The sequence below is a fragment of the Salmo trutta genome, chromosome 20, assembly GCF_901001165.1.
Source record: "Salmo trutta chromosome 20, fSalTru1.1, whole genome shotgun sequence".
NCBI lineage: Eukaryota > Metazoa > Chordata > Actinopteri > Salmoniformes > Salmonidae > Salmo > Salmo trutta.
Genome location: NC_042976.1, coordinates 46,733,029 through 46,756,215, shown reverse-complemented (window position 1 = coordinate 46,756,215; position 23,187 = coordinate 46,733,029). Strand labels below are relative to the sequence as shown.

The 23,187-nt window shown below is 40.4% G+C and overlaps 1 protein-coding gene across 2 annotated transcripts in view; it reads left to right on the top strand.

Annotated features, from left to right (window-relative positions):
- Nucleotides 1–23,187, top strand: part of LOC115156184 (nck-associated protein 5-like) — a 77,752-nt gene that overhangs the window by 18,824 nt on the left and 35,741 nt on the right. The window contains exon 2 of one of the 2 annotated variants that reach the window (XM_029703539.1): nucleotides 13,413–13,527. In XM_029703539.1, coding sequence (XP_029559399.1) covers nucleotides 13,499–13,527 — 29 coding nt within the window. In that variant the 5' untranslated portion in view covers nucleotides 13,413–13,498. Of the gene's footprint in view, nucleotides 1–13,375; nucleotides 13,528–23,187 lie in introns of those variants that run through there. The other variant, XM_029703540.1, reaches the window with a different exon arrangement.

Sequence of the window (23,187 nt, the reverse complement as noted above, 5' to 3'; positions counted from 1 at the left end):
CAATGTGCCCATTGCAATAAAGTGGCTGTGAAGGCCCAGCTGGACAAGTATGAGGCCGATGGCCACAACATCTGTGACTGAACCAACTGACGGGATCAGCAATATGGTCATAGTGCAAAGGCCAGAGAAGCTGAGGGACTGCATCAACCCAAAGCACCTGAACCAAGCACTGAAACGCTCCCACTGCATCATGCCGACACTGGAGGATGTTCTCTACAAGCTTCCCAAGGCCAGGATTTTCACCTTGTTGGACGCCAGAGATGCATTCCTGCAGTTCAAGCTGGACGAAGAAAGCAGCTTCATGACTACCTCCTGGACCCCTGGGGTTGGAAACACTGGCTCAAGCTCCCATTTGGTGTCTCCGTGGTGCCTGAAGTATACCAACGCAAGCAGCACGAGTTACTGGATGGGCTCAAGGGCATTGAACCCATCGCTGATGATGTCCTGATCGTAGGCTGTGTTGACAGAAACGAAGAAGCAGAACGCGACCACAATGTGAAACTCCTGGCACTGATGGAGCGTTGCCGATCAGTTAAGCTGCACCTTGGCCTGAAGAAACTGTAATTCAAGTTGAAAGACATCCACTTCCATGGCCACAAGTCAGAGCGATCCTCAACATGCCAAACCAGTCTGATGCCAAAGGAGTGCAGCATCTCATCGACTTTACAAACTATCTTGCAAAGTTCATGGCACACCTATCAGCAGTCTGTGAGCCTCTGCGCCGGCTGCTGGACAAAGACACTCCATGGCACTGGCTACCTAAATACGAGGCTGCGTTGCAGGAGATGAAATCTCTGGCTTCATCCATGCCAGTGTTGTGCTACTACAATGTTACAAAGCTACTACTTACATGGTCGAGAACTCTTCACCAAAACAACAGCCTGAAGGTTGTCTACAAGCCAGGACCAAAGATGTACATCAGCAACACACTGAGCAGGGCAACAGCACAATGTGCAGGCAGAGGCACTATATATCAGCGGCATGCCATATGTTCACTACAGCAGGAACAGCAAGATGTTCAACAGATCAAGGCAGACTACTTAAACGTCACAGATCACCGCCTAGCCCAGATTAGGCAACACACTGACAAGGACGAACACCTACAGTTACTGAAGTCCATGGTTCTCACAGGTTGGCCGTACCTGAAAGAGGAGACACCTTTTACAGTGAGAGAATACTGAACCTTTCGAGATGAGATCAGTGTGCAAAATGGCACCTTGTTCAGAGGTCAGAAGGTCATTATCCCCAAATCACTACATCCAGAGATGCTTACCCGCATACACTCCAGTCACGTTGGAGGTGACGCATGCTACCGCCAGGCACGTGAAACAATATACTGGGCAAACATGCAAACTGAAATTAAAGACTTTGTCAGCAGCTGTACCACATGCATCGAGTACGCTCATGAACAGCAAAAGGAAACCATGATGTCACACAAACTGCCCACAAGGGCCTGGTAAATCGTCAGCATGGATTTATTCAGCAACGGACAAAAGGACTATCTTCTAATTGTTGATCACTACTCTGAATTTTGGGAAATTGAACTGCTCCCTCACCAGTCTGCAGAGATGGTTATAAAGCACTGCAAGGCGCAGTTTGAAAGGCAAGGCCAGCCTGACAAGGTCATCACAGACAATGGCCCACAATTCACTGCACAGTTCAAGCGTTTCGCCTCAGAATGGGAGTTTGACCACGTGACCTCCTCTCCAAGGCACCCAAAGGCAAATGGTAAGGCAGAGTCAGCTGTCAAGATTGCAAAAAGTATGTTACGCAAGGCAGCAACGACCCCTGGAAAGCCATTTTACAGTCTAGTAACACACTGACCGAAAACATGGACAGCAGCCCAGCGCAACGCCTTCTGTCCAGATGTCTGAAGACTACCATCCCCAGTGCTAACAAGCTACTTGAGCCCTGTGTCATGGTTGGCGTAACGGACAATTTCATTTGTTACGACTTGACTGTTAAGAACTTAATGTTGTGTTGTTATGTTTGCACTTTCTTTTGAAAAGGATGTTACAGAGTCCAGTTGATAGGGAATCAACTATTTGGGCTGTTCCCCAGACCCCGTATGTAGAGACTTGTACAATGCTTGAACATGGCTATTGAACTTGACATTTGTGTCTGTCTTTATTCTTTAATCTAACATATCATACAGAAACAGCAGTGTTTCTCAGCCAGTCGAAATCGTCTAGAATAATTTTTCTGGATACATATACAAAGAAATGCCAATTAAAAAAAAGGTAAAATGAAGTGCACCTAGTTTGCAATCTTTCCAGCTTTAGTTTGAAGTGATTGTGTTAGCTGTATGGTTGGCTAACTCCTCTGAACAACAGTGTCCTGAAGAATGGGCACATTTTCTATGCCAGGAGAAATCGCGCCTCATTAGCTCATTGTTATGCATGTAGCCAAATAAATGTCACTAGAAAACAGCTTAAACAAATGCACTTGCAGCTAATTTGTTGTTATTCTGGCTGCACTTTTTGACGTGACTGTAAGTTAGCCATAGTTGGCTAGCAAGCAAGGTATGGCAATGGAACATTTAGAACAAACAACTGGGTTGTGGTATCTTGTTTGACCTTGTCTCAGGCCTAACAATACCCATGCCAATATATCCTCCAAACACTAGCTTCTCAGGCACTATCACTTTTTTTCATATGTATATTTAACCTTTATTTAACTAGGCAAGTCAGTTAAAACCTTTTTAGGTATAGGGGGCAGTATTTTCACTTTTGGATGAAAAGCGTGCCCAGAGTAAACTGCCTAATACTCGGGCCCAGAGTCAAATATTTGCATAGTATTAGATTTGGATAGAAAACACTGTGAAGTTTCTAAAACTGTTTGAATGATGTCTGTGAGTATAACAGAACTCATATGGCAGGCAAAAACCTGAGAAACATCCAACCAGGAAGTGGGAAATCTGATGCTTGTAGTCTTTTCAAGTCATTGCCTATCTAACACACAGTGACTTAGGGTTCATGTTGGACTTGCTAAGGCTTCCACTAGATGTTAACAGTCTTTAGAACCTTGTTTCAGGCTTTTGTAGTGAACAGAGATCGAACAAGAAGGCCGGGAAGTTGGTGACTCCGAAAATGACATGAGTTCAGTGGCGCGCATTCATGTGATGAGGTAGCTGTGTTCCATAACATTTTTCAAGACATTGGAATTGTCCAGTTGGAATATTATTGAAATTTTATGTTAAAAATGCCCTAAAGATTGATGCTATACAATGTTTGACATGTTTCTATGAATGTAAATAGAACTTTTTTTGACTTTTTGTCGTGAAATTTTCGGCACGCTTCCTACATTTGGAGTAGCTTACTGAACGCGCAAACAACAAAGAGGTATTTGGACATAAATTATGGACTTTATCGAACAAAACAACATGTATTGTGGACCTGGGATCCCTGAGAGTGCATTCTGATGAAGATCATCAAAGGTAAGTGAATATTTATAATGCTATTTATGATTTTAGATGACTCCAAAATGGCGGGTATCTGTATTGCTGGTTTGGTTTTCTGAGCGCTGTACTATTTATTTATTTCTGAGCGCTGTACTATTGTACAGATTACTGCAAAGTGTGCTTTCCCCGTGAAGCTTTTTGAAATCTGTCACAGCGGTTGCATTAAGGAGATGTTTATCTATAATTCTTTGAAAATCAGTTTCATATTTTATCAACGTTTATGATGAGTATTTTTGTAAATTGTTGTGCTCATTCACCAGAAGTTTTGGAGGCAAAATATTTTCTGAACATCACGCGCCAATTTAAAATGTTTTTTTTTTATATAAATATGAACTTTATCGAACAAAACATACATGTATTGTGTAACATTGAATCCTAGGAGTGTCATCTGATGAAGATTGTCAAAGGTTAGTGCTTAATTTTAGCTGTATTTCTGGTTTTTGTGACGCCTCTCCTGCTTGGAAAATGGCTGTGTGGTTTTTCTTGTTTAGGCTCTCTCCTAACATATTCTAACTTTATGCTTTCGCCGTAAAGCCTTTTTGAAATCGGACAATGTGGTTGGATTAAGGAGAAGTGTATCTTTAAAATGGTGTAAAATAGTTGTATGTTTGAGAAATTTGAATTATGAGATTTTGAATTTGCCGCCCTGATATTTCACTGGCTGTTGATAGTGTGTACCACGGGTGGGACGCTAGCGTCCCACGTAGCCCAGAGAAGTTTTAAGAACAAATTCTTATTTACAATGACAGCCTAGGAACAGTGGGTTAACTGTCTTTTTCAGGAGCAGAACGACAGATTTTTAGCTTGTCAGCTCAGGGATTCAATCTAGCAACCTTTCGGTTACTGGCCCACCACTCTAACCACTAGGCTACCTGCCACACTTCATTAATTCAGTACACTCTATGTCAATGCAATTTTCTGAATTTCATTTGAATCCAAATTTTCTCTGACTGATTAACAGTGTCAACTAATTTTCAGTGTTCCCAAAAATATGAACCCGGTAAGCAAAATTTGCTTTATTTTTCAGACGCTGAAGTTAGGTTAATTTTTGGTTCGATATGAAAGGTGAAAAGACGTTGACTCTGATATAATTTGGGATGCCGACCCAATATAATTTGGTATGCATTAAGGGAATGATAATCTCATACTGTTAAAATTAAATCTGAGTTAGAAATTGAAATAAAAGATATCGCTATTTTAGAAAAAGCCCATAAAAAATCTTTACAAGGTAAAGAAGAAAATACAATTTCTGACATTAAGCAGGATTATGATCCTTAACTTTTGAAGAGAGACAACAACTTCAAGGTTAAACTCAAATAAAGCATACTACTTCATTGAAAATAAACCTGCTAAACATCTGGCAGCCCTCACAAAATGAATTCTGTACATGCCAAACCAGTTATAATTTTTTAAGATAAAGATACAAATGCGTTAATTAGAAACAACACGATTAATTACAATTTTAAAAGCTTCTATGAACATCGACATAAATCAAAATTAAACAGCAGTTGGACTGATCCTACAGCCTTTTTAGACTCAACAACCTTGAAGCAATTATCAGCATAAACAATGTATCACTAAAAACAGAGATAACCAAATAATATACTGGCCAAAAATATAAAAGCAACATGCAACAATTTCAATGATTTTACTGAGTTACAGTTCATATAAGGAAATCAGTCATTTGAAATAAATTCATTAGGCCCTAATCTATGGATTTCACATGACTGGGCAAGGGTGGGCCTGGGAGGGAATAGGCCCACCCACTGGGGAGCCAGGCCCATCCTAACATAATTAGTTTTTCTTTTATTAGGATCACAATTAGCTGTTGCAAAAGCAGCAGCTACTCTTCCTGGGGTCCACACAAAACATGAAACACAATACAGAATGACATAATACAGAACGTCAATAGACAAGAACAGCTCAAGGACAGAACTACATACATTTTAACTATATACAAAAAGGGCTTTATTACAGACAGAAATACTCCTCAGTTTCATTAGCTGTCCGGGTGGCTGGTCTCAGACCATCCCGCAGATGAAGAAGCCAGATTTGGAGGTTCTGGGCTGGCGTGGTTACACGTGGTCTGTGGTTGTGAGGCTGGTTGGATGTACGGACAAATTCTCTAAAACGACATTGGAGGCGGCTTATGGTAGAGAAATGAACATTCCTGCAGTCAGCATTCCAATTGCATGCCCCCTGAACTTGAGATGTGGCATTATGTTGTCTGACAAAACTGCATATTTTAGTGGCTTTTTATTTTCCCCTGCACATGTTGCACCTGTGTAATGATCATGCTGTTCAATCAGCTTTTTGATATGTCACACCTGTCAGGTGGATGGATTATCTTGGCAAAGGAGAAATGCTCACTAACAGGGATGTAAACAAATTTGTGCACACAATTCTTGAGAAATAAGCGTTTTGTGCGTATGGAACATTCCTAGGATCTTTTATTTCAGCTCATGAAACATGGGACCAACATGGGACCAACACTTTACGTTGCGTTTATATTTGTGTTCAGTATAAATATTAGACACTGTTAAAACATTTGCGTGGAGAAAAGCATCAGGAATGGATGGGAAAAAGTAGTGCCACTATTTACACAAATGACAATACACATGTCACTCAATTCAGTACTTCCTAAACAGTTATTTCAGTTATATTAAAGCCAGGAAAATCTGGAGAGTCCCCTGCTGATTACAAACCCATAAGTTTAATAAATTGTGACAATAAAATATTAACAAAGCTCACAAGCAATATAATGGCAAAAGAAAATAGACACAAACAAATATAAAAACATGTTTCAGTTTAATACACTAAAAAACAAAATACAGATTTATCAATAATGGCTATTTATGCATAAAAGGCTGTCGACCGTCTTGAATGGCCTATTCTATTCAACACTTTGAAAGCTTTCAACTTTCCAGCAAAAAAAAAAAACGTTTAATAAAAATATTATATAAATGTCCTAAAGCAAGAAATATACACAAATAATACATTATTTGATTAAATTGCTTTAGAAAAGGCGCACAAGACAGGGAAGTCCTCTCTCCCCCCTCCTGTTGCACTGGCAATTGAACCACTTGCAAAAAGAATTAGACAGGACCCAAACATAACAGGTGTTAGAATTGGTAAACATGAATATGAACTAAACTTATTTGCAGATCTCCTGATATACCTGACCAATATTGAAAACAAAATGTCCCACCAGCTAAAAATATTTTAAGAATACAAAAAAATCTCATTACGTAAAAGTAACGTGGAAAAATGTAATGGCAAATAATGGCAATAGGAAAAATATAAATAGTAAATATCTACAGCAATCCTTTAAGTGGACCACAAAAAATATGAAATACTTATAATGCTTGACAACAAACAACGAATGTATAAAAATAACTTTATCCCATTACTCACCAATATGAAAGCAGATCTAATTAAAATCTTCCAAAAAATCTTACAGGTTGAATACACCTCTTCAGAATGGGGCATGGCTCCCAAAGTTTTTTCATATTTATTCTTGGTAATACCAATTACCCCACAGAAGACAATAAATAAAAAAGTATACTCAGTCATAAGACTTTATATGGGTAAATAAAACTCATAGAATAAAAAGGAAAGTTTTACATCTCCTAAGTCGGAGGGTGGTTTAACCTTCTAGACTTGGAATTGTATCAACTCGCCACCCAGGGCTTTTACTTGCGACATACAGTGCCTTCGGAAAGTATTCAGACCCCTTGACTTTTTCTACATTTTGTTAAATTACAGCCTTATTCTAAAATGGATTAAATAAAAACAATTCCACAGCAATCTACACACAATACTCCATAACGACAAAGCAAAAACTGTTTTTTATACATTTATGCAGATGTATTAAAAATAAAAAACAGATACCTTATTTACATAAGTATTCATTTGAGCTCAGGTGCATCCTGTTTCCATTGATCTTCCTTGAGATGTTTTTACAACTTCATTGGAGTCACCCTGTGGTAAATTCAATTGATTGGACATGATTTGGAAAGGCACACACCGGTCATTATAAGGTCCCACAGTTGGCAGTGCATGTCAGAGCAAAAACTAAGCCATGAGGTCGAAGGAATTGTCTGTAGAACTCTGAGACAGGATTGTGTTGAGGCAAAGATCTGGGGAAGGGTACCAAAACATTTCTGCAGCATTGAAGGTCCCCCAAGAGCACAGTGGTCTCCATCATGCTTAAATGGAAGAAGTTTGGAACAAACAAGACTCTTACTAGTGCTGGCTGCCTGGCCAAATTGAGCAAGTCGTGGAGAAGGGCTTTGGTCAGGGTGGTGACCAAGAAGCGAATGGTCACTCTGACAGAGATCTGGACTTCCTCTGTGGAGATGGGAAAACCTTCCAGAAGGACAACCATCTCTGCAGCACTCCACCAATCAGGCCTTTATGGTAGAGTGGCCAGACGGAAGCCACTCCTCAGCCTGCTAGATGTTTGCCAAAGGCACCTAAAGACTCTCAGACCATGAGAAACAAGATTCTCTGGTCTGATGAAACCAAGATGGAACAATTTGGTCTGAATGCCAAGCGTCACGTCTGGAGGAAACCTGGCACCATCCCTATGGTGAAGCATGGTGGTGGCATCATCATGCTGTGGGGATGTTTTTCAGCGGCAGGGACTCGGATACTAGTCAGGGTTGAGGCAAAATTGAACGGAGTAAAGTACAGAGTGATCCTTGATGAAAACCTGTTCCAGAGCGCTCAGGACCTCAGACTGGGGCGGTGGTTCACTTTCCAACAGGACAATGACCATAAGCATTCAGACAACGCAGGAGTGACTTTGGGACAAGTAGCTGAATGTCCTTGAGTGGCCCAGCTAGAGCCCGGACTTGAACCCAATCGAACATCTCTGGAGAGATCTGAAAATAGATGTGTAGCAACGCTCCCCATCCAACCTTACAGAGCTTGAGAGGATCTGCAGAGAAGACTGGGAGAAACTCCCCAAATACAAGTGTGCCAAGCTTGCAGCGTCATACCCAAGAAGACTTGATGCTGTAATCGCTGCCAAACGTACTTCAACAAAGTACTGAGTAAAGGGTCTGAATACTTATGTAAATGTGATATTTCATAATTGTTTTTGTATAAATTAGCAAAAAATATATGTTTTTGTCTTGTTATTAGGGGGTATTGTGTGTGGATTGAGGAAAAATAGCAATTTAATCAATTTTAGAATAATGCTGTAGTGTAACAAAGTGTGGAAAAAAGGAAGGGGTCTGAATACTTTCTGAATGCATTGTATACAGTAGTTAAATGCACTAAAGAGGAACAATGGTTACATATCCCAAGAGTCTATTTTCAAAGGACAACGCTAAGAACATTAACAACTTCATAGTTAAAAACACAATAACATTATGGAAGAAAATTAAACCTATTCTACAAGAACCAATATCACTCCCTAGAAACACAACCCTATAGAAAAATCCTTGGAAAGCTTTTCATAATTCACCAATAAATTGGTCAACATAGAAAACTAAAGGCAAAGAAACCATAAATTACTTGGTAATAAGAAGACATTTATTTCAATGATAGAATTAAAAAAAGGATATTCATATGATAGGTAAGATATACAAAACCTTGCAGAGAGCCTATCCAACTGACAATATTTTAGATTTTTTGGAACCGAGACTTAAAAAGAAATTATATTGGCACAAGAACATAAGTAACAACATTACAGTTAAGTAAAATGTATTCTTAATCTAAATGAATGTATAGAATGTATTACACAAGACAAAATTAACACTCTACAGCACAACAGCAGCCATGCCTTAAGTGTAAAACTAACAATGACTAATTTTTCCATGCCTTTTGGGAACGCTATGAAGTTCCAAAGTTATGGGTGGAGTTAGAAAGATGTCTGTCAGAAGTATTACAATGTAAATTTACTTTGAATCCGTCTGTTTGCATATTTCAAGACATGGCATATGAAATATAAGGGTGCTGTGAGATACCCGGTGGGTTGGATGATACTTTCTCGTCAATCATCTTAAAATGATAAACCCTCGTTAACACAAAGGAAAGGTCAAATTATTTCTTATTTAAATGTTTAAAGTGCATGGGCGACGGAGAGAAACAAAATTGTGCAGTTTGAGGCCATGTGGTGGAGAATGATGCGGGCCCTGGAGAAGGAGATGTGAGCAGGTGGGTTTGGGCAGGGGTGATGTTGTGGATGTTTGTATGCGTCTGTATGTTGTTGTTTGTATGTGGATGTCTTGTATTGGGGAACAGAAATGAAGATACATTTTTTTTACAAATAATAAATAAAAAAAAATGTAAAAAGTATTTTCCGGATGTTGAAAATCTGTATTTCTCTAATGTACTGTACTAGTGCTGTGCAATCTTGTGAAACACAGATGTCTATGATTGGTTCAGATTTGGTCTATGTTTGGGCCAAATCAAGACCAGTCCGGATTTGAGCAAATCTGAACCTAACATAGACGTCTATGATTGGTTAGATATGATCAAGACTGGACCAAAATCCAACGTGGTTGGACGAGATTCCCTAAAAACAGGCCACTTTGACAGAGCTACGACTTTTTCGTAGCAGGTTAAGAGAACTTACGCAGCAGGTTGGGAGAATGAACGTAGTAGGTCAGGAGAATTAGGTTAAGGTTAGGAAAAGGATTAGAGGAAATGCTCTCTTAACCTGCTATGAAAAGTCACTTGTATCAAAGTGGTGTGTTTTTAGGGAGTCCTGTCAGTGAACGTGGAAATTAAGTCCGGTCCGGACAGGGAAAAAAACGACTTCCAAAAGACATTGGCGTAGGTTCCCTTTATGGGAAGTAGCCATTGACAAGTCAAGAACATTGGAGGTGAGTCTGGGTCGACAACCCTGGATGTTTAAATGTATTTATTTCCAAATGCTCAATCAGCCAACTTACTCACTATGAGAGTAGGAACAGGAACTGATATGTGCTTAATGTAAAGCAGCTGTTGATATTCACGCCCCTCCCCTCTTTAATGGGAGAATCCATATGTTTTACATAAATGTAAATAGCCATTTATACAAAGTAATAGTCAGGGCCCGGTTTCCCGTAAGTGCATCGTTAAGGCATGTTTCGAAACTAATAGGTTCGAAAGAAAGACAGTGCTGTTCTCAGATCAGCGTTCTCCATTCAAATCCTACCTTAACATTAGATACTGACGAAAGATCAGCTCCAAGAGAGAAATGATCACCTATGGCTGCAAATATTGAGGCAGCTTATTCTAATGCTTAGGCTATGCACTAAATGTAATATTTGACACATCGTTGCACACATTTTGTTAGGCCTACACATGAAATTGAGGCAAAAATTATAGACAGTAGCCTATCATTTCAGCCGTTGGAAAAGCTCATTATTGTGAATAAAAGAGTGCCAAGGTGAGGTTTAAGGAGTAAGGGTGAGACTTGACTTGTGCAGGGTTGATACTTTACAAGGGGTGTTGAAGATTGAGAAGAATGAATGAGGACGTTTCTAATATGTATTCCGTATGTTTGCTTGTTTCGAACAGCTTTGGATACATTGTTTCCCTTATAATGTTCAAATGTAAATGTATTCCATTTTGGAATGAAGCAAAAATGGCAGCCTAAAGTTCCAGAACCTGAAATTATAGTCCTACACATTGCTCTTAGACTGATTGACAGATTAGAGTAGCCTAAAAATGGCAAATTAAAGAGTAAGTTGGTGTTTCTCATAGTAGACTGATGTGCATGCTGGGAATTTTACATAGACTAAAGAAAATTAAACCTAGTATTTCTATCAGTGGAGGCTGCTGAGGGGAGAACAGCTCATAATAATGGCCGAAACGTAAGCCTTGGGAAAATAGTGTCACAAGCATGGGAGCCTATCTGTTTTCAAAGTAGTAGGGTAGGCCTACGCTCATATGACTTTGTTTGAACTCTGTGCTGCTTGTTATTGAACTTCTAGGCCTGTTAACAAACCTCTCAAAACTTCAGTTTAGAAAAGTATGAGCAACTCTGAATGAAGAATAGCCCAACAGCATCTTGATGTTGCTTTGATGGATGCTGTAAAAAATAATAATAAGGAAAAATACTGTAGCCAACATCAGGTGGAGTGAATCGCATAGAAATTAGGCGTATTCTTTAAAAACAAATATTAGATGAATTATGGTTACGAAAAGCGTCATTCATCAGTGATTTGTCTTGTAACTTATTATCTGCTCTACACAGTTATTTTCACAGGAAATAGTTTGGTTGGTACACTCTTAGGGAAAAAAGGTGCTATCTAGAACTTAAAACGTTTTTTTTCGGATGTCCATAGAACCCCAAATATTTCTACCTGGAACCAAAAAGGGTTCTCTTACGTGGACAGCCGGAGAACCCTTTTTGGAACCTAGACATGTTTTTCCGATAAAACGTCCTTTGCCAGACTAATTTTGCTGGCAGATACAACTCTTATTTTAAGATATGGCCACATCTGCAGTCCTCCCTAAAGGCATTTTTCCAAATGTCATGAGTTGGGATGTAGTCATTTTTTATTTTTATTTTATTTCACCTTTATTTAACCAGGTAGGCCAGTTGAGAACAGGTTCTCATTTACAACTGCAACCTGGCCAAGATAAAGCAAAGCAGTGCGACACAAACAACAACACAGAGTTACACATTGAATAAACAAACGTACAGTCAATAACACAATAGCCACTTTAAACAATGCCACTTCATATAATGTTTACATACCCTACATTACTCATCTCATATGTATATACTGTACTCTATACCATCTGCTGCATCTTGCCTATGCCGTTCGGCCATCACTCATTCATATATTTTTATGTACATATTCTTATTCATTCCTTTACACTTGTGTGTATAAGGTAGCTGTTGTGAAATTGTTAGGTTAGATTACTTGTTAGATATTACTGCATGGTCGGAACTAGAAGCACAAGCATTTTGCTACACTCGCATTATCTGCTAACCATGTGTATGTGACAAATACAATTTGATTTGATTTGACAATAAAAAAGTCTATATACAGCGTGTGCAAATGAGGTAAGATTAAGGAGGTAAGGCAATAAATAGGCCATAGTGGCGAAATAAAATAAAATAAATAATTTAGCAATTAAACACTGGAGTGATAGATGTGCAGAAGATGAACGTGCAAGTAGAGATACTGGCATGCAAAGGAGCTAAAAAAAAAAACAACGATATGGGGATGAGGTAGTTGGATAGGCTATTTACAGATGGGCTATGTACAGGTGCAATGATCTGTAAGCTGCTCTGACAGCTGATGCTTAAAGTTAGTATGGGAGATATGAGTCTCCAGCTTTAGTGATTTTTGAAATTTGTTCCAGTCATTGGCAGCAGAGAACTGGAAGGAAAGGCGACCAAAGGAGGAATTGGCTTTGAGGATGACCAGTGAAATATAGTATATGGGGCTTTGGTGGGTAGTATATGGGGCTTTGGTGACAAAATGGATGGCACCGTGATAGACTGCATCCAATTTGCTGAGTAGAGTGTTGGAGGCTATTTTGTAAATGACATCGTCGAAGTCAAGGATCGGTAGGATAGTCACTTTTATGAGGGTATGTTTGGCAGCATGAGTGAAGGATGCTTTGTTGCGAAATAGGAAGCCGATTCTAGATTTAATTTTGGATTGGAGATACTTAATGTGAGTCTGGAAGGAGAGTTTACTGTCTAACCAGTCACCTAGGTATTTGTAGTTGTCCACATATTCTAAGTCAGAACCGTCCAGAGTAGTGATGCTAGACGGGCGGGCAGGTGCGGGCAGCGATCGGTTGAAGAGCATGCATTTAGTTTTACTTGTCATACCTTCAACCTGTAAACTATGGGGCTTTTACACATATTTGTGGAGTTCATCTACAGTATCAACAGTAGTTTTTTTCTTATGTTGGTGAAAAAAGTTAACATATATAGCCTACTATATTTTTTCATTGTATTAAATTATTATGCTATTCATTCCTCTTATAGCCTGAGCGATCTGAAAGCCGGAGAACACACAACATCTGGGTGTGGGGAGAGAGGAGAAGGACGAGGCTCAGCAAGGATATTAGCAGATGGTGTCACTGCAACAACACTTCGTCAGGTACTGTAACGCAACTTCATATCCACCCACTCCACCTTAGGGAGCCATGCAGCATATATGTAAACCAATGCCAGGGGGGAAATGTCTCCCCTATACAAAGCAGTTAAATGATTTCCCTTCCCTAATGTGTGAGGGAATTACGCCTGTAACTTATAGATGGCAATATGGCAACTCAAACCACACCTCACCAAACCCCAAAGCACCATGACAACCCACAACAAGCTTACATCCTAGACATTTACTGGTATGTTTGAGGAATTTCAGGTGGAAAAGATTGGAAGAATGGTACCGGAGGGGATGGCTGCCATTTTACGGGCTCCTAACCAATTGTGTTATTTAGTGTGTTTTTTCGCATTGTTTGAAACTTATTTTGTACATAATGTTGATGCTACCGTCTCTCATGAATGTAAAGAGCTTCTGGATATCAGAACAGCGATTACTCACCTGACTGGCCGAATTGTTTTCTTTAATGAGTCTGACAGGCTCAAATCCCCGTAATTCACATGAAGAAAAGAAAGAGGACGCAGATCAGGGTGCCTTGTGAGTATTCGTCGGCAAGTGGGTAACCCGCCTCTACCATCTGTTCTATTGGCCAACATGCAATCACTGGAGATTAAACTGGATGAGCTCTGTTCGAGACTATCCTTCCAACGGGACATTAAAAACTGTATTACCTTACGTTTCACCGAGATGTGGCAGAACAACCACACGGAAAATATACAGTTGGCTGGGTTTTCCCTGCATCGACAGGGGGGTCGGGGTGTGTGTCTATTTGTCAATAACAGCTGGTGCGTGATGTCTAATATTAAGGTAGTCTCTAGGTATTGCTCATGGTAAGATGTAGACCACACTATCTACCAAGATAGTTTTCATCTATATTTTTTGTATGCGTCTACTTACCACCACAAACCAATGCTTGCACTAAAGACCACACTCAACGAGCTGTTTAATGCCATAAGCAAACAAGAAAATGTTCATCCAGAAGCAGGTTCCCCTAGTGGCCGGGGACTTTAATTCAGGCAAATTTAAATCTGTTTTATCTCATTTCTACCTGCATGTAACATGTGCAACCAGAGGGAAAAAAACTCTAGAACACCTTTACTCCACATACAGAGACGTGTACAAAACGCTCCCTCGCCCTCCATTTGGCAAATCTGACCATAATTCTATCCTCCTGATTCCTGCCTACAAGCAAAAACTAAAGCAGGAAGTACCAGTGACTCGCTCAATATGGAAGTGGTCAGATGACGTGGATGCTATGCTACAGGACTGTTTTTCTAGCACAGAATGGAATATGTCCCGGGATTCATCCAATGGCATTGAGGAGTATAACACCTCAGTCACCAGCTTCATCAATAAGTGCATCGATGACGTCATCCCTACAGTGGCCGTACGTACAACCAGAAGCCATGGATTACAGGCAACATCCGCACCGAGCTAAAGGATAGAGCTGCTGCTTTCTTATAAGCGTCTGAACACTAATCCGGACGCTTATAAGAAATCCCGCTTTGCCCTCAGACGAACCATCAAACAGGCAAGTGTTAATACAGGACTAATATTGAATCCTACTACACTGGCTCTGATGCTCGTCGGATGTGGCAGGGCTTGCAAACTATTACAGACTACAAAGGGAAACCCAGCCACAAGCTGCCCAGTGATACAAGCCTACCAGACGGGCTAAATGCCTTTTAATGCTCACTTCGAGGCAAGCAACACTGAAACATGCATGAGAACACCAGCTGTTCTGGACGACTATGCGATCACGCCCTCTGTAGCCGATGTGAGCAAGACCTTTAAACAGGTTAACATTCACAAGGCCGTGGGGCCAAACGGATTACCAGGACATGTACTCAGAGCCAAATGACAAGTGTCTTCACTGACATTTTCAACCTCTCCCTGACTGAGTCTGTAACACCTACATGTTTCAAGCAGACCACCATAGTCCATGTGCCCAAGAAAGCGAAGGTAACCTGCCTAAATGACTACCGCCCCGTAGCACTCACGTCATGGAGTGCTTTGAAAGGCTGGTCATGGCTCACATCAACACCATCATTACTGTAAACCCTAGACCCACTCCAATTTGCATACCGCCCCAACAGATCCACAGATGAAGCAATCTCAATCGCAATCCACACTGCCCTTTCGCACCTGGACAAAAGAAACACCTATGTGAGAATGGTGTTAATTGACTACAGCTCAGCGTTCAACACCATAGTGCCCACAGCTAACCACTAAGCTAAGGACCCTGGGACTAAACACCTCCCTCTAGGGTAAGCAACAATACATCTGCAAAGCTGATCCTCAACATGGGGGCCCCTCAGGGGTGCATGCTTAGTCCCCTCCTCTACTCCCTGTTCACCCACGACTGCATGGCCAAGCACAACTCCAACACCATTAAGTTTGCTGATGATACAACAGTGGTAGGCCTGATCACCGACAACAATGAGACATCCTACAGGTCTCAGACCTCCCTATAGGATGTCTGAGACCTGTCAGTGTGGTGCCAGGACAACAACCTCTCCCTCAACATGAGTAAGACAAAGGAGCTGATCGTGGACTACAGGAAAAGGAGGGCTGAACAGGCCCCCATTCACATCGACGGGCTGTAGTGTAGCAGGTCGAGAGTTTCAAGTTCCTTGGAGTCCACATCACCAACAAACTATCATGGTCCAAACACACCAAGACAGTCGTGAAGAGGGCACGACAACACATTTTCCCCCTCAGGAGACTGAAAAGATTTGGCATGGGTCCCGAGATCCTCAAAGTTCTACAGCTGCACCATTGACAGCATCCTGACTGGTTGCATCACCGCCTGGTATGGCAACTGCTCGGCATCCGACCGTAAGGCGCTACAAAAGGTAGTGTGTACAGCCCTGTACATCACTGGGGCCATTCTTCCTGACATTCATGACCTATATACTAGGTGGTGTTAGAGGAAGGCCCATAGAATTGTAAAAGACTCCAGTCACCTAAGTCATAGACTGTTCCCTCTGCTACTGCACAGCAAGCGGTACCAGAACGCCAAGTCTAGGTCCAAAAGGCTCCTTAACAGCTTCTACCTCCAAGCCATAAGACTGCTGAACAAGTAATCAAATGGCCACCTGGACTATTTGAATTAACCTCCCCGTGTTTTTACACTGCTGCTACTCACTATTTATTATCTACGCATAGTCCCTTTACCCCTACCTACATGTACAAATTACCCAGACTAACCTGTACCCCTGCACATTGACTTAGTATTTTTATATGTTTACTTTATTTTATTTTAGTAAATATTTTCTTAAAACTGCATTGTTGGTTAAGGGCTTGTAAGTATGCATTTCACTGTAAGGTCTACTACACCTGTTGTATTCGGCGCATGTGACAAATAAAAATTGATTTGAATGGGCAAGACAAAATATTTAAGTGCCTTTGAACGGGGTACTGTAGTAGGTGCCAGGCGCACCGGTTTGAATGTGTCAAAAACTGCAACGCTGCTGGGTTTTTCACGCTCAACAGTTTGGATGGTGGACCATTCTTGATACAAAGGACCTCCAGTCAATTGACACAACTGTGGGAAGCATTGGAGTCAACATGGGCCAGTATCCCTGTGGAACGCTTTTGGCACCTTGTATTCCATGCCCCGACTAATTTAGGTTGTTCTGAGGGCAGAAGGGGTGCAACTCAATATTAGGAAGGTATTCCTAATGTTTTGTACTCTCAAGTGTATATCTCGGTGTGCCCGATGCTGCCCCTCATCCCTGATTCTCTGCTGGGTGTTCAATATGAAGAGTGTCTAGTGTGGTCTCAATAAAATTATCCATAGCCTATACTATAGGCTACAAGAACAGCATGCTCAGAGAAGAACATGGCAAATTTATATTTATAAGAAAATGTACTTCTTTCCCAAGTTTTTGCGCTGCAATGGATAGGCTATCACAATCATGGAGCCTTGGGCTGCCCAGCTCTTGCTGATGTAAACTATTTTGTCTTGCCTAACCAATGACTGTACTGTGTACAATGGCACTTCAAGAGGCGAGTCAAAGGCTTCTTCCAGGAAAAAAATAAAATGTCCCAAAAATTCAATATCTGTGTGTGCGGACTATGCCTACTGATGTCCTGCTCAGTTTGAAAGGGAGAGCGTGAAGATGAAAAGGAGGACCAAAGGTTAGCTTGCTACTGCTATAATTGTTTTTAAAACAATATGTTTCGTTTCCCACAATGAAGCTATTTATCAGAGTTATTTACCTCACAATAAGCCATATTCAAGCAATTTACATAACTTGTATTACTATAAAGCGTCAGCCGCAGAGATGGACAGCGCAAGGGTGCTGAAGTTAGGCTAATTCGAGAAGGCCTAATTCATTTAAACAGTCTTCATTTCAATTTGACTTTAGGCTACTAACTACAAGAGGGCTTTGTGTTGGAGTGTACAGTATTTCTTCCTATTCAATAAATAAGAGGTAGGTCTTCCTGTTTGACAGAAATGTATAGTCTACTATTGTCACGTCCTGACCAGTATAAGGGTTATTTGTTATTGTAGTTTGGTCAGGACGTGGCAGAGGGTATTTGTTTTATGTGGTTCGGGGTGGTGGTTTATTTAGTAGGGCGTTTGATTTATTATTTCCGGGTTTTGGTTTATGTTCTATGTTTTGTACTTCTATGTTCTTTCTGGGTTGGTATATTTCTATGTGTAGGTTAATGGAGGGTTGCCTCTGATTGAGAGTCCTATATATGGGTAATTGTTTGGTTTAGTGTTTGTGGGAGATTGTTTCTTGTTTTGCTGTCTATGCCTGACAAGACTGTTTTGTTGATCATTCTTCTTTTGTTATTTTGGTGTTTTCTTGGTTAAAATAAAATACTAGATGAGCATCCACATTCCTGCTGCGTTTTGGTCCTCCATTCCTGACGATAACCGTTACAACTATCCATAGATTTGTCAGCCAATTCCTTCAGTCACCATACACTTCTTAAATATCTTGGTGTCAGTGAAGGGCTTGGTGTGTTAAGTTCAAATCAGGGCTCGAATTGAAGGGGTATGTGAGGGTATTGTGGCTTTTGTTAAAGAACATTGATAAATGTATAGGCCTACCGCTTGTTAGCTTAAGATTTCTTTTTTTTAAGCTTGGCATTTAAGAAATAAATTGTGATGCATTTGTGACACGCTACAGGCTGGCAGGAGCACTCAGCATCTCAACAACACATCAACAACAGCATTTCAACAACATGTCTATACATTTCTTATTTAGGCTGTATAGAATGATCTGTAAAAAAACATGACTTACAATTAAATAATATTGAAACGAAAAATGCCTTATTAGGCTATACAGTCATTCTACATTGCCTTTGGTTTAAGGATCATGCGGTGAGCTATGCATGCGTAGTTTAATTTAGCCTAGAAGATGCCTTTACAGTATATTCCTATGCCCTAGTCACAGTCAACACAAATCTATTTTGTAACAACAAAAGCATGGAATCAATCAATCAAATGTATTTATAAAGCCCTTCAGCTGATGTCACAAAGTGCTGTACAGAAACCCAGCCTAAAACCCCAAACAGCAAGCAATGCAGGTGTAGACAGCAATGCAGGTGTAAACAGCAAGCAATGCACGGTGGTTAGGAAAAACTCCCTAGAAAGGCCAGAACCTAGGAAGAAACCTAGAGAGGAACCAGGCTATGAGGGGTGGCCAGTCCTCTTCTGGCTGTGCCGGGTGGAGATTATAACAGAACCAAGATGTTCAAATGTTCATAGATGACCAGCAGGGTCAAATAATAATAATCACAGTGGTTGTTGAGGACGCAACAGGTCAGCACCTCAGAAGTAAATGCCAGTTGACTTTTCATAGCCAATCATTCAGAGTATCTCTACCGCTCCTGCTGTCTCTAGAGAGTTGAAAACAGCAGGTCTGGGACAGGTAGCATGTCCGATGAACAGGTCAGGGTTCCATAGCCAATCATTCAGAGTATCTCTACTGCTCCAGCTGTCTCCAGAGAGTTGAAAACAGCAGGTCTGGGACAGGTAGCATGTCCGGTGAACAGGTCAGGGTTCCATAGCCATAGGCAGAACAGTTGAAACTGGAGCAGCAGCACGGCCAGGTGAATTGGGGACAGCAAGGAGTCATCAGGCCAGGTAGTCCTGAGGCATGGTCCTAGGTCCTCCTCCCCAAGATGTTCAAATGTTCATAGATGACCAGCAGGGTCAAATAATAATAATCACAGTGGTTGCCGAGGGTGCAACAGGTCAGCACCTCAGGAGTAAATGTCAGTTGACTTTCCATAGCCAATCATTCAGAGTATCTCTACCGCTCCTGCTGTCTCCAGAGAGTTGAAAACAGCAGGTCTGGGACAGGTAGCATGTCCGGTGAACAGGTCAGGGTTCCATAGCCATAGGCAGAACAGTTGAAACTGGAGCAGCAGCACAGCCAGGTGGACTGGGGACAGCAAGGAGTCATCAGGCCAGGTAGTCCTGAGGCATGGTCCTAGGGCTCAGGTCCTCCAAGAGAGAGAAAGAACAAAAGAGAGAACGAGAGAAGGAGAGAAAGAGAGAGAGAGAATTAGAGAGAGCATACTTAAATTCACACAGGACACCGGATAAGACCAGAGAAATTCTCCAGACATAACAGACTGACCCTAGCCCCTTGACACATAAACTACTGTAGCATAAATACAGGAGGGGTCAGGAGACACTGTGGCCCTGTTCGACGATACCCCCGGACAGGGCCAAAGAGGCAGGATATAACATGATGATATGCAGCTGCTGGGTTAAAAAACAAATGGCTTTTTCTCTAATTCATTTATGATACTTCAGTTGGTTCTGTTGCGCTACATTTTTTACAGTCAATACGTTGTGTATTGACTGTAAAAAATTGAGCGCACTGTTCCAAACTTAGACTATGTATAGAAATACAAATATATACGGTGCTGCAGCATGCACCCATTCTTTGTCATGCTCTGTTGTGGTATTAAAAAAATATATTCTGCTTGTCTCCAGTCATGTAAAATGCATGAAATGCGTTTATAAAAAATGTTAGTTTCTCAGACCGGAAATAAGATGATAGATTCATGCAGTGCTTTTATTATAATGGAGATCTTTTCACGTCTACCCTTGTCCGGGGTCGTCTGCGAATCCACAAACTTCTGACTACTTTGCCATGTAATGCTTACAAAACAATGAACAGTTTCTAAAACTGCATAGGCCTATCTAAGGCTCTGGTCTGTCCTAGGAGTGAGGGTAAATGGTAGGCAGGTTCTCTGCTATCGACTTTATGTTTTAATTATTATTTTGGGTCTCGAGAACGGTCGCTTGTTTTTTTCAAGGGTTCAGGGAGGGTCGGGTAAAATTATAGGGAGGGCCATCCATTTTGATTTCAGAGGTCCGATTTTCTCCTGGTATCAGTCATTATAAATAACGTACAGTTCCTAAGCTACAACATATGTGAAAATGAAAAAAAAACAGAGTTTGCAAGTTTTTTGATAATTGACGTTATTAAAGGTAAAAAATAACCGAATTTGTATGACTAGTTTTTTTCTTCACATTTACATTTTAGCAGACGATCTCATCCAGAGGAGCAATTAGGGTTAAGTATCTTGCTCAATGGCATATTGGCAGATTGTTAACTAGTTAGCTCAGGGAATCGAACCAGCAACATATTGGTTACCGGTGCAATGCTCTTAAACCTCTAGGCTACCTGCCATCCTAATAATCAAGAAATAATTCAGTAGTTTGACAACCCTGTTTGTAAGCTTATAAATTATATCAAACTCAATCGTTTATCTTTTCCAGTGATGAAGACATGGATGTCTCATAGCAGGGTGTGGTATGTAGAATGGATCAACTTTGAACACCTCTATCTTATAAATGTTTTGACATTCAGGTCCAAAAGATAACTTTATGACCACTTCTACCATGAGCAAATATGTAGTTTAATTCAAATTTAAAAGGGGTGCGGTCAATGAGTTATTGAAATCAAATGGAACAATCCCATGGCAACCTATACAGACTTCAGACAAGCTAACCCAACCCAAACACCATCATAACCTATTCAACCATGACCAACATGTCTTTTTTTTAAAATGTTACCTTTATTTAACTAGGCAAGTCAGTTAAGAACAAATTCTTATTTTCAATGACAGCCTAGGAACAGTGGGTTAACTGCCTTGTTCAGGTTCAGAACAGCAGATTTTTACCTTGTCAGCTCGGGGATTCGATCTTGCATCCTTTCATTTACAAGTCCAACGCTCTAACCACTAGGCTACCTGCCACCCCATCATGCTGATATTCCACCTCAATATCAAACTGTCTATCACCACAATAAATCTATGTTATATGAAGCCACCCGCTGGGCACACACTGGTTGAATCAACGTTGTTTCCAAGTAATTTCAATGAAATTATGTTGAATCAACGTGGACAAGACATTTTTCAATGAACAACAAAGCCAGGTGTGAACACTTTTCTCCAAAACGTAATATGAAGTGTTAACCATTTGCAAAAAGCTGGCACTGCATTTATTTTATATCGTTCGCCTTCTCAGTGCGTTAGAAGGGAAAATAAGGCTGCTGTTGCTGCATTCTGTCCTACCAACTATTAGACCAGTGACAAGCATGCATGCTCCAAGGGTAAAATCCCATCTACATGTGCTAAGCGAGGTGTGAGATTAGGCTCAAATTATTTATGTCTGTAAGTTAACTCACTCCTGTTGAGCTCAAGATATTACACACATCAATCAGAAGCTTGCCACTGAATAAAACCAAACCAAAAATTATTAGTATTATCACAAATTATTCTGTCATTGTAAGTAGTAGAGGAAAGTGGAACGATGTGTAGGCCTACAATGTAAACTGACATTAATTGTATGACCTATCAGTGACAAGCATATCATCAGGTGGATGTGGAGAATTAAAAAGTAGCCTTGGTAATTTAGGAAGAGCGTATAATACCCATTTAACCTATAGGGCCAAGTGACACATGATTTTAAATGGCTTTGAATGGAAAACTTCAACATAAGGGGGTAACATAATTATATTGTAAATTGTATTTCTTCACACAATAGTGCTTGAGTAATTCTTCCCAAATTGCATAACATTTCTCAGATGGTGTATGATACTCCACAGTAGAGCTTGTCGGTTTGAGCAATGTTGGTGATTTCAAAGCATGGAAAATGTAATATTTTATAAAGCACATCCAACCAACACATTCACTATTTTACATTCACATTCACTATCTTCATGGCGCTTGCTCCTCTGAACATGAACATCATATGGTGTGTGTGAGAGAGATGTTTATGCTCCTTTTTAAATGATTTAATTTGGATTCATTGTTATGATTGTAGAGTACTAATGATTCAAGTATTTTAAATGGAGTGAGTAGAAATTCCAGGGAAATTAATGTTCCGTCCATAATTGTATTTATATAAAAAAAATACAGCATTAAAGAATTACATTTGAGTTACTAATGCATAATACAAATTTAAAAACTGATCTGGAAATAAATTCTGAATAACATTTGGGATGTTGTAAAGCATTGTTACACTCCCATTGACATTAAACAATAAATATTATGACAGAACCAGAAAATCAATTAAAGCAAATGCAATATGAGGTTGTGCTAATGAGCATTGGGCCATATTTCATCAGTCAGATGGAAGTGAAACTCATAAGCTATGAACAGTGGAGAAAATCT